The 13,664-nt window shown below is 35.5% G+C and overlaps 1 protein-coding gene across 1 annotated transcript; it reads left to right on the plus strand.

Annotated features, from left to right (window-relative positions):
- Positions 1-5,385: 5,385 nt before the first annotated feature.
- LOC109048387 (transcription factor GATA-5-like) lies at positions 5,386-12,857 on the plus strand. Its single transcript, XM_042750797.1, is given in 8 exon segments — positions 5,386-5,811; positions 6,352-6,546; positions 6,549-7,010; positions 8,926-9,095; positions 10,421-10,549; positions 10,997-11,081; positions 11,436-11,563; positions 12,065-12,857. Coding segments are annotated over 7 exon segments (1,149 nt in total). The 5' UTR covers positions 5,386-5,811; positions 6,352-6,491; the 3' UTR covers positions 12,185-12,857.
- Positions 12,858-13,664: the final 807 nt, after the last annotated feature.

Consider the following 13,664-nt stretch of genomic DNA (forward strand, 5'->3'; position numbering starts at 1 on the left):
TAGTTTTCTAACATTATAAATGTCTTTACTTTAACTTTGGAATTAATTTCAATGGCCTTGCCGAATAAAAGTATTACTTTCATTCCTTCATTCATTCATCCATTCATTCATTCATTCATTCATTCATTCATTCATAAATGAATAATTAAATAAATCTGAACCTTTTTTCAATAAGTGGTGCAGCAATAATGGTTCCAATCTCAAAACAAATGTTAAAATCAAATTGATTAAAAATATACATAAATACCATTATTATTTAATAATATTAATATTTTTATTAATTAGATTTGTAATTATAATAATTATTAAATAATAATAATTATCATTATTATTATTATACATTTTATTATTAAAACAATAACATTGATTTAGAATCAACTCTTCAATTCACATTTCTGATAGAACATACAAATGTTAGTGTGCATATATTCGATTATGTCTGTTGGTACAGATTATGTAAAACTCACAAGTGTATGTTGGATGCTTGTCCCCCATATATAGCAGAGCTGATTTAGATTTGTGAGTGTGCACTAGTAGTTCGTGGCCCTGTGGAGGCCAGTTGAATCCCATGCTGTGCCCCAGCACTGCAGTAGAGATACGGAGGGAGGGAGGGTGTGAACTGAGACGCACAGATAGAGGCCTGGCAGACAGGCAGACAGGAGCCAGTCTCTCTGCGCTCACAGATTAGCCTGACTCCAGCTCCGCATTCCCCAGCTCGCCTGCACCGGACCAAACCATACACACACACACACACACACACACACAGGCTGTGATATTACACATCGTTCAGTTACATACAGCCATTGTTTTAATAATCAAAAAACAATTAGCTCCCGATCAGAACATGATGGAGAAGAACAAAATGAAGAAGCGTCAAACTGAAATCAGTATGATTTTATAATCTCGAATACAAGTCATGACATTACTCCAAAACCTCATAATCTCTGTACTAAAACCACATTATCACACACAAAGTCATAACAGTCACACACTACATCATAAACTTTGATTAGTGGCTGCAGTGTCTTTAGTTATGAGCCGAACTATACACAAAAACCACAACAGACTGACCACAGTTTTATTCTGATCAAGGACAATATTTCATTTAATCTTTGTATTCTTTGATATATATATATATATATATGAATTACAGAAACAAAACAAAAAAAACATGCACGTCATGCAAATTTGATTAAACAAATGTCAAGACAAAAAGAAAAGATATATAAGATAGGCCACTAAATAATATACAGAATATTTTTTTAATATAAAGCTTGTTTTTCAGTATTTAAAACATTTATTTTAAAATAAGTAAATAATAAATATATGAAAATTAGTAAACTATACATAAATATGAAGCGGGAAAAAATGAATTACAGAAACAGTAAAACAAAATGTGAATTACAGAAACAACAACAACAAAATGTAATTCCTGTCATGAAAATTTGATTATACCTAACACAAATAGTAAGAAAAAAGAAAGACAGCCTAAAAATAATATAGGACTGATATAATATAGGCTACAGAATAATATAATGCTTTAGTTTTTCAGTATTTAAAAAAATAATAATAAAATAAAAAAAATTAATCATGTACTATTTTTCAATAAATAATGAATATATGAAAATAAGAAAACTGTACATAAATAGTAAGTAGATAAATATAAATAAATATTTATTGGAAATAATAAGAAAAATAGGTATAAACAGGAAATAAATATGAATTGCAGAAACTTTATTTATGTCTTATACAAACTGGTTTATACCTAAGACAAATTACAAGAATAAAGGAAAGATAGCCTATATAAAAATTAAGGTAGCCTAAAAAATCTATATTATTATTATTTTAATTGATATATAAAAGTAAGTAGCCTATACATAAATCGGATTTGAATAATTTGTGTGAGAAAAAAAAAAGTGTTATGTAGTTGATATAGGCTATAGCCTGAATTAAGACTATTAAAACAATGTGCAGGAAATGGATGGAAATTGCAATCAGACACAGATGGAGAAATAAATTCCTCTGCAAACACACAATGTAAGGTACCAGTGGAGGTGAAACTAGTCGAGAAGTACCATATATAGACAGTAAATACCTCTAAGCATTCTTGAGTTATCTCTGCCTGCTTCTAAACGTGAAGACTCAAATTCCGTTTACCTTGAAAGAATGCGCGCAGAACAAACGACAGCATCAAAGTACACCGTAAAACATTCAAGACACCAAAACTGACAAGCTACGTTTAATTGCTACCTTACATCTTTAAATAAAATCAAGGGAGGTCCTTCAGTGATACACTTTTTCAGCCACTTCATGATCATGTCATGATGGTGTGCAAATCGAAGAGAGAAAGAGAAATCGTTAAACTTTTCTAACTATTATAATATATCCTAATATAATAGTATCCTATAGAAAAAGTAGAATCTTTGTTCATTTTGAATACTTTGACGTAGGCTAATAGGAAGATTTACGCCGTTTATCGAGAACGGCCGTCACAATTAGATGTGTGGCTCGTCTAATAGCGAGGTAAGATGAGCACATCAACAGTACTGGGGGAGAGGTATCTTTTGCGCAGTCGTTAAGACGCATTGAGCATTATTAATCTCCTGCTGATCCCTTCGTGATTTGGAATAGGTTCATCCTGAGTGTTTCAGCAGCGGTTATTAAGGGTTGGGGTTTGGGTGTGTTTTTTGTGTGTGTCTCTTGTGGGGGGGACGGCTGATACCGCGCGCTTATGAATGAGGTGCCTCGTGAGGCCCTCTCCGCGCGAGCCTCATTAGCTGTCCATCAAACTGTTCCCCCAGTCAGTCTCTGGTTATGTAAATAGTCCTTACGAAAATTATCATGGTGACTATAGTTGATTCAACAGTAAATGTAATAAAAACTGTAACAATAATTATGTTTTGTTGTTGTTGTTGGAAGATAAACAGGTCTATATGATTTAGGGAACCACTTTGCAGGTAAATCTGATTTGATCTTGTTCTTTGGAATTGTACCCAGACCTTTCCCCCTCTACAATGAGTTTATAATTGTTAAATTGTTTCCCTCAAAGTTTTATCATTTTGTCAGTTCATTTCGTATTTTGTTTATCATTTTGTATTTCTTATTTGTAAATACTGCTCTCATTATCCTGACCCAAACCATTTTTTTTTTCAATAAATACAAAATAAATAAATAAACGACGACAGGAGATCAAAAATTTAATTAACTGTAAGATTTTTACATCATGATTTGAGAATCGTGTAGCAAACAGGTCATTGTTTAATCAATTTCATTCTGAAAAAAACAACGATTTATTTTTATACTTATTTATAGGCTACCAACAACAACTTTGAAAGGCTGATCAAAGCAGGGTCGAATCTTATTCTTGGACGTGTAATAATGTTTTAACATAGATGGACAATATCTGAAGAAGATTGAAGCAACCAGAACGGTGTCGTGAAAGGTATGAAATGCTAAATCAATTAGGCTTATAGTCATTCGTCAGTTAATAGAAGTAGTCTGTGTTGGATTCATAACTCAAGTTTCCCCTCCTTCAGTCTTCCAGTGTCTGACGTCATTCAGTATCATCTCTGCCAGTCTTACTTTAGCCTATCTCAGAATACTATCAATGAATTATTACTTACAAACAGTGTTGTATACTCAGACACTTGTTTATTTTGTTTAGCTAATAGGAACAGATTATTAAACTGTTTATTAAATTAAACTGGGTTATGTGTTTAAATGAGTTCCAGAATATAAAATACAGCGTAATTTGTTCAGCTCGTTTTAAGTTTCGTCGTTCGGTATGTTTATCACAACATGTGATTTTTTTCGCATCTTTACATTTATTCAAAAATAAATGAGTATAAAATGTCAAGCCGTTCTGTGACGAGGCAAGTTCATCTTTAAAAACATAACTATTTCAAATAGACAACAGCCTAGAGATTTCTCCCTGCATCTCTCTCTCTCTCTCTCTCTCTGTGTGTGTGTGTGTGTGTGTGCGTTTTCCCAGCAATAACACACAAACAAACACATACACACAACTAAAACACTTGGCATTGCGCGTGACCGTTCATGCAGAACAGAATTTACAGTTCTATGCATCGTTAAGTTCCTGCTTTGGTTGTCTGTCAAGACAGAGGGTGCCTTTCAAAAACTGTTTAGGATATTTGAATAGATGCCAGGTGATAAATTGCTAAATTCCCAAAATATTTTTAAAACAAAAAATAATGTAACCTAAATTAATAATTCATAAAACGGCGTAGATTCACGTTGGCTACCACACATTAACAATCATTCATTTTTTTATTAGACCACATTATTTATAGGCCTTTCTATTGACAAAACGAAACGGCTTCAGTTGAAAATCCTCTGTGGTGATTTACTCTCAGGTAAAGACGGATTTGATCAAATGAAAGGCCTGAGAGGTAAAGGGGGATTTATTTAACCCGTGTAGGTTCACCAGTGATCAAACAGTCGCTGGCTCCCTCACTGCAGACAGGGTGTGTGCTCAATTGTCCCCTCCACGCGTTTGTGGCGCGAGCAATGAGTTCACAGGTCGCAACATCACTTATTAATCTCATTATCAGCGGCCTGTCGAGGAGACTGATTGGCGACCACCTGTCTGAAATTTAAGAGAAATTTACAACTCTTGGTTACTTGAATTTATCACTTAATAGGCCTTTTTGAGAAGTGATATTTTTGAGCCAATTTATTTGCACAGAAGAGTTTTGAACCCTTTTAAAAATGAATCTAAAACATGCGTTAGGAATTTTATATCTTCCCTTATTATTGCTTTAATCAATACGTTTTTTTTTATTGAGCGTTATCTTTACATTAGCACGTGTAATTAATGTATTTATTTACATACATATTTAAAACTCTGTTTTTATCCGAAAAAAAGGGGAGGGGTGATATCTCTAACAATACCGCTAAGATAACAATATTTCCAACTGAGTATAATGAGTGTGATTATTGATGTATCGTCATAAGCTGTCGCTCGTATCTCTTTTTTGTGTACACATTCAGATTTATCGGGTCATAAAATTGAGGTTTACGTTCTCGCACAGACAGGTAGGTTATTTTACTGCAACATTTTTATTTTACAAGAAAGTACAAACAAAATCCCAAGCCATTACTGTAAAACATAATATGCACAGTAGCGCAAGAAAAACGCGTATTAGTCCAGTGCTTTGGTATTATCTGGAACGTATTTAGACTCATTTAAATTATTTTTAAAAAGTAGCTGAATTATAACAAGTAAAAAAAGTAAAACAATGTTTTAAAGCACTATAGAACGATTTTTCTATTGCGCATACATGGATCATAGTTGCTTTGGTGCTTCAGTCAAAGCAATTTTCCAACTGCTTTGAATGTTTTTTAAAAGTTAACTTTCATCGACTTAAAAACACGATCGTTTAAAATACAGTGGACTCAGCAAATATAGATCTTACAGGTAGGAGCACACCCCTCCTCCGCAACACAACATCTAGTTTATCCCTCGTTCTTCTCCTCCTCCATGGGTCCTACCTTTGGAGTGGGTCACGTGGTTCTGCTCTTACAAATAACTCGCAGTAAAGTAGAGACCAAATCAGAGAACAGTTATATTAGGCATTATCTGCGGCAGCAGCTATCTCCAGATACAGACAAGGCACAGTGACACGTCCAAACGCGGAGAGGACAGCTACAAGTTTTTCGGGTTTCGCAGACGCGTTGAAGTTTGGATTCTGGGCTAAAATCAAGAAAGAAGAGACTGGGAACTTCCACGGCGATATTCAATCAAGTCACTTGGAAAAGAGGGTTCCTGACTTTATCACTAACTGCCCTTATCTGGTGAGATAATACAGCAAGAGCTCTTGGATGAAATTATATAAACCCTTTCATTACAGCTATCAACGTTTTTATGTAATCTGCGTTTTCAGTGATAAAATATAGATGTTAGAGATTACAGTGCGGATTGATTCGATCCCCACAAATGATTTAATGGTTCGGTATAGAGTTTTCCCAGGATATCTGAGACTGCTGCTGATAATTATTTATATTCCTATGTAAATATATGGACAGTATGCTAATTAATGACGTTTTAGTCTATTAAATACAAATTTAAAGATACAACCGAAAAATCATGACAATAATAACGGTTTGTCCATCTTGACTGTAGCCAATAGCCGATGCATTTTTTTCTATACAGTTTATTATTGTTTATAAAATGATTTCAAAGCATTGTTTCAAATGTTGGAATAGCCTATGTTGTTAGTCCATAACAATGTATCTGTGTTTCGTTGAATTCAATTTTATTCTCCTTTTTTATAAACCTTAGGCTAACTAATTCTGCGAAAATAAATTGATTTGTTATTTTTGGTTTTTCATTAGGAGTGAATTCCTTTTTCTGAGGCCGCTGCTCACGAAACTGTTGCATTGGAGATTTTGGACTTTATCGAAGCTTTCACTGCCATTTGGGCTAATTTTAAGATTTCAAAACTTGAAAGGATAGCTTAGGCATTGGATACATTATGTATTCGAGTCTGGCTTTATCTTCCAACCCGTCCCCCTACGCACACGATTCCGGAACTACATCCATCCGTCCGCCAGCTCACCTGTGTATGTGCCCACCACCCGTGTCCCTGCCATGCTCCAGACCCTGCCCTACCTACAGACGTGTGAGTCCACGCATCAAGCCCACGGGCTCGGCAGTCACCACGTATGGCCACAGACTGGCACGGAGAATTCCTCTTTCAACCCGGGCAGCCCTCATCCGCCTCCCGGTTTCTCTTATTCGCACAGCCCGCCGGTAAGCAGCAGCACCGGCAGGGACGCCGCGTACCAGAATCCGCTGGTGTTGGGTAACAGCGGCCGGGCAGATCAATATGGAAGTGCACTGGTGCGCTCCGTCGGCGGCTCGTACTCTAGTCCGTACGCGGCCTACATGAGCCCGGAGATGGCAACTTCATGGACGCCAGGGCCCTTCGATGGCGGCATGATCGGTCTTCAGGGACGCCATGGAACTCTACCGGGAAGGAGGTCCAGTTTAGGTAAAATGATTGGTTACAATAGTTATTTTTTCTCTCTGATGTAATTATATGTACACAGACAAAATAACAAAACGTTTGCGAACGCTTGGTCTGCATCACTTTAACGCACTTCTAAAATAATTTCGCTCAGGATTCTGTAGGCTTGAGTATCCTTTTGCACAAATGTCTTATATTAAGTTAGTTATTACATTTGGGTCGTTAGCTGGCAATGATTTTAAATCCATCTTTCTAGTCAGCAGGCAAAAAATGGTTGGAATGGAGGGGGTTTCGTTTGATGCTGTGATCTCACAATTTATAGCAGTGGTGTTCAGGGTTATTTGTTGCTGTCTTGGTGTTTATGTTAGACTGTCATTGTTAGAAGGCACTAGAATACCAGCTTGGCAAGGGTGCACAGGCACATTACAAAACCTTATCAAAACAAAACTTGATCTTATTCCACTATAATACACTTATTTTAATGGGCAATGCAATCACTTTAATTTAAATGTTAATTTAATTCCGTGCTATTGTCTGTGCACTTGTGGATTGATGAAAGGGTCCCGTGCACACCTCATAATTGTGAGAACTATCCAAGCTACTGTCACCTTGATCAAACTTTTCTAAACAGACCATTACGGTCAGATACACATTTAGCGGCCGTTCCCTTTGAAGCGCAGTGCTTTAGACGGACACATTTTCTTTGATAGTCGATAAAACGTCACATTTCTTTCTACAACCGAGGGCGATTTATTCGGGCTTACATAAGGCTCGGGCGTTTGATATTGAGCAGTTGCATATGTTGATATATTGCATATTTTCTTGAGTAAAGCTGCATTTTAAATTACAGCAGTCCATCAGGAAAAACTCAACAAGATTAAATAGCCCAGACATTTCTAACTGCAAAATGACAACACATACTTTTAGAAAGATTATTAATACGCACGTCTTATTTGAAATAAATTGTTGGAGAGCGTCACGTGTCATTATCTTGATTGATCGGTAACCCCTGGATCTTTAACACTGATAAGAGCCCCATTGACATTCCGTTCGCCTGAGGCCCTCGTGCCTCGTCAGCCGCCCTAATAGACACTCCAGTGACCCTGGATTTTCTCTTATTAATCCATTCTTCATTCCGTCTAGAGTTTTCTCACATTCCATACCCCTGATGCTCAGAAAACACCAGGCCTCACCTAGGTCTAACTGAATCAATCCAAAGTGTGAGTTTTTACAGGGCTTTAAAAAAAAAATAAAAGAAAAAAAAAAAACACTTGTATTACACATTAGGCTTTTTCTAAACACATAAATAAAAGTCTAGTTATTTAATTTGATTTATTCTAGCAAATGTGAACTTATTGGATAGGGAAATAATAACTAGGCCTATTTGAATATTCTCTCTCTTTTAATTAGTCTGTATTGTGTTATATGCGCAAACTTTTCAGAACTCTCCCTTTATATAAAAATCATATAGTCTACAAATCCATAAAATGTTAGAGTGAACCCTGTTACTTTTGAAAGGTATAGCTTACCTATGCCTATATTTGAACATATTTTAAAAGGTTTAAATTTAGTAGAAATTCCGCAACACGTAAAAAATAATTTGTGCGATAGAACGTTTTAAAACTTTATTTTTATAGTCAAGTCACCGCTCTAAAGTGGAAACGCGCATATTTAAAAACACGCAGCGTCTAAATGATTTCTGATCAATATAGGCTAAATCGTAATATATATATATATATATATATATATATATATATATATATATATATATATATATATATATATATATATTGTCCATTTAAGTTTATTGAAATAAAACAGGAAGAAAAAACAAAAATTACAACATTTAGCCTACATCTTGAAAACATCTCGTTACAATGATTTTCCCTTTAACAAGACCTTGGGAAATGAATGAAAAACTAACTGCATCTCCTTTCAGACATGCTGGAAGAGCTGCCGGGTGAAGGGCGCGAGTGTGTGAACTGCGGCTCCATCTCAACGCCGCTGTGGAGGAGAGACGGGACCGGACATTACCTGTGCAATGCGTGCGGCCTCTACCACAAGATGAACGGCATCAATCGACCCCTAATCAAACCACAGAAACGCCTGGTAAATGCCTATCTGTTAATTATCGTCATTAACTTAAGTTTTTTTAGGTTTTACACGAACTTTTCCAATGCAACCTTGTAAAAAACGAGCAGGTGTAGGTGTTACTTTAAGCAGTTATTTCTGCTTGACCTGCTGACCCTTTAAAATGGCTTTCTTTGGTTTGACCTAATATAAACACTGATTCAATTAAATAATGATTTATACAGTCATAATAATTATAATTATAATTATAATATATATATAATATATATATATATATATATATATATATATATATATATATATATTATTTTTTTTTTTTTTTTTTTTTTTTTTCAGATGAATTCAAGCAGTTGATTTAGATGTTAACACATGAAGTACATTTTTCTTCCAAATTCCCAGACAAATAATTTTTAATGTAAAGTAGGCCTATTCCTCATTGGATAATACTTGAAATTAAATTATTTTTATTAGACAAATACAGACTTCAAGTTTAGAAGGAAAAGTGTAAAATATCCTTATGTTCCCAGACAAGATGTAAACCTTTTTGCGGGTTTTCTGGAAATGCTTAGCTGAAACTTTTATGAAATTATTTTTGCTCATTTATATTCATGTTAAGAGGGTAGTGGGTTGATCTCAGGGTCAGTACTGGGCAAGGCCATTGAAAGAGAGAAACTGAGCAAAGCCTTCACTGCTGTCCTGTTTCCCAGGAGTCTCTCTCTCTCTCTCTCTCTCTCTCTCACACACACACACACACACACACACATATATATATATATATCTCTCTCTCTCTCTCTCTCTCTCTCTCTCACACACACACACACACACACACACACACACACACACACACACACATTTTTTTTTTTTCATTTTTGCATTCATGACCTTGTCCTTGGTTCAGACTGTTTTTAGCCCAAGCAGTGCAAAACTCAAAACAACAGCAAACTTTATGAGAAGCTTCATTCTTTCTCTAGAACAATATTAAAGATGTGTACCTTTAGAATCCTCCTTTAAATTCATAAAATGATGCTTGGTATGAATATAAAGGCTGGGTCACAGAGTTCCCGTCCATTTTCTCTATTATTTATGACCATAGTTGCTTGCATTTAAAAACTTAGCCAGTGAAAAATGTTTTTTAACAAAACATATAACCTTTTGATTAACACATTTGTGGTTCAGGATATTTTTCATTGATAAAAATATATTTATATTTTATCTCCCCTTTTGTTTGAGGAGTATTTTTATTTCTTTCATTCCCTGTCTCAGTTCCTCTCTACAGCTCTAAAATTCTGTCAAAGTCTGCCATATTTATCACTTTCCTAAATTCTGTATGTTTGTCTCCACAGCAAAGCACGTCACGACGAGCAGGTCTGTGTTGCACTAACTGTCATACTAGTACGACCACCCTGTGGAGGAGAAACGCAGAGGGAGAGCCCGTCTGCAACGCCTGCGGACTGTACATGAAGCTCCACGGGGTGAGTGTGTGATTCACTCGCCATTATTGTGCCACACAAGACTGATATTTCTAACTAGAGCTCGATTTGGGAGGGTGCATGCTGTGTGTATGAGCTCATCAGCCCGGGTATGTGTGTGTGTGTGTGTGTGTGTGTGGGGAAACGTGTAGTCCACGTGATACTGAGGTCATAGGTGTGTTTTATCGGAAGAGAATGAGAACGAAGAAAGGAAGGGGAGTCACTTAAATAAGCTTTGATCTGTAAACTAGTGTTCTATAAACTCACCACTACCAAACCGACTCTCACAAGAAAAAAATAAATATAATCTAGTTACAACTGCAACAACAAGACCCATTTTCTCACCCAGTTCAAACTCCATTATAACTAATCCACCAACTCTCGATTGATTGCATAATGAATAATCTGTCATAGTTAGATTATAAAGCTTTTACTGTACTCTTGTTTTAGATACCAAGGCCATTAGCAATGAAGAAAGAAAGCATTCAGACGAGAAAACGCAAACCAAAGATGGCCAAAACCAAAGCATCCTCAGGTAAGAGTTGAGAAAAGCATTTTAAAAGAGATGTTTTTGAAAAAGGCTCATTTTTAGACGAAAGCAGACATGAGTGATTTGGATGGAAGTGTGGGAGTGAGTGAGTCAGAGAATGTGTGGAGAGAAATATGGGGTGAGCGAGAGAGTAAAGGGAGGGAAAGGGGAGTGAAAGAGAGAGAGAGTGCACTTTTTTCTGCATTTCGTCGACATGTGGTGCGTGTGCTGCACCAGGAAAAACTCCAGCCAATGTTTGACGCCATTAATTGTCATTTGCAATAACCTTTAAAATAACATGTCCAGTTTGCTGTTCCTTTATTGTGGCTGTCAGTCACATTTTGTTCTGTTTGTCTTAAGGGTCAACAGTGTCTGGCGCTGCATCTCCCACTTCATTGCCTGCATCAGAGAACGCCTCTACAATAAAGAGCGAACCCAATATCGCAGCTTCACCATATGCAGGCCAAACTGTTGTCTCAGTCGCACAAGTATGTACTCATGGGATTGACTGAACTGTATTTTTTCTTTGTAAATGTCACCGTCGCTAAAAGGCAAATATCAAAGATGGGATAGATAAATGATTGATTCCAGAGTTCATATTCATTCTAAAAATAAAGTTTATTGGCATCAGTGGATTCATGAAGAACCTTTAACCTTCACTGAACCTTTCCATTGGACCAAACGTTCTTTGGATGATGAAATCTTTAAACCTTTTTAAATCTTGTTTATTTAAAGTTGGAACTCTTGTTCCAAACCTGTATGACTTTCTTTCTTCTGTGGAACACAAAATAATTTATTTGGAACAATGTTTCAGCTGTTTTCTCCAAAACAACACTTTTAAATTAGCCAACACTTTGCATTGGAATGACATGAAAATTCTGTCATGATTTACTCATCTTCATTTTTGGGTGAACTATAACTTTAAAAATAGCCCATCTACTGTAAAGCTCAGTTTGGCATCTAACAATGTCTCTGTTTGTTCTTTATAAGCATCGACACATTTGGACAGTACCAGTTCAGGACATGTGGACATCAAATATGAAGACTACACATACACCCCAATGTCAATCGCCCCACAGAATTCCTGGTGTGCACTGTCCCAAGCGTGATGTGAGCTCACTACCTTTTCTAAACCTCTCCAGTGCATTCTGGGAAAAAAGACTTTTAACAAGATCTACCTAATAGAACCTTTACACAAATGTAGAGAGACGGAGCTTAGGAATACAAGAGACTGACTGTAATTTGTGCTAATTCCGCCAAAATACGGCGGGCGACAAGCAGCGACTCGGCAACAGTTCTCAAGTTCCTTAAGCAATGATCGGGAGGACAAAAAACATGCTTTTTATGGCTTCTGAACATGTTTCATGGCTTAGATGTTAATGATTAACTTTTAAGATACATTATTTATGTTGAGATAAGAATGGTGGAGGCACACAAGTCTCTCCCATAATTCCCCTTATCCTTCAGGGAATGCGTCTTTGTGGTCGTTATGAGTTTAGATCGCATACTTTCCCTGGATGAGGCTTTTAAAAGTTTCATTGTTGTCTTTGCTGATTCCAGAAACTTTTAATTAATGCTGTATTGTATTCCTCCGATGATCCAAAGTGCAATGACCCTTGCTTTTCAGCAAATTTTGAAAAGGGGCACATTTATATTAATTGTTCGAAATTTTGTGTTTTGTTTTGTCTGAATATGTTAACCTAAATTTATTTGCTGTATTTTGTTGATATATATTGGAATTATATCATTGTTTTATTGCATATAAAATTGGCAAACATCTGATTTGCGTCCACACTAAATATCTTAGTCCTCCTTTTATTTTTTTTTACACTATGAAAATGTAAAAAAAAAAAAAAAAAAAAAAAATGTTTTTGGGTTTCAGACAGTAGTTAATGGAAAAAATTCTGAACTATGTAGATAAAAAAGCAACTTCTTTTTAAAGGCTGTTGATGGTCAAACAGGCCACAGTGTGTTTTATAAGCTTAGCATATTTTGACATCAATATCATCCAGTTTTTTATTATAATGAGGAATGTGGGGTGATTCCCATGGATTTATTTTATTATAATTTTTTTTTTTCAGTGTCCACAACTGCTCTGTGGATTTAAACTAATATACTAATGTACTCTCATGGCAATACATACATTTTTCATTTTTTTGCCAAATTGGTGGCTAATTCATGTGAATACATTTGTATCTCATTAGTAATTTTATTTATTTATTTATTTATTTATTTTGTATGATCTGCCTACACCCCACTGACATTTTAGGTTTGGGGGTAGAATTTCATGCTTTTTTTTCTAAAAATCATATGTTTTTGTATGAATCTCATCTTATGAATTCATACGAAATAGTCACCTCATAAAATACTTACATTTTCTCAAGAGAACAGGTTGGATATGAGTATAATTTTACTTAATTGTCTCTCAAAATATGTGAAGAATTTTTTTATTTTTTTATTTTTTTGCTTTATTCCTACAAAAGAAGACCAAACGTTCCATTCTTGTTTTGTTTTCAAAGGTGGTGGTTAAAAGTGTTCATTTTTAAAACGTCCTGACTTTATAATGGCTAGACGAAGGCCATATATGAA

This window comes from Cyprinus carpio, chromosome B23, assembly GCF_018340385.1.
Source record: "Cyprinus carpio isolate SPL01 chromosome B23, ASM1834038v1, whole genome shotgun sequence".
NCBI classification, from domain to species: domain Eukaryota; kingdom Metazoa; phylum Chordata; class Actinopteri; order Cypriniformes; family Cyprinidae; genus Cyprinus; species Cyprinus carpio.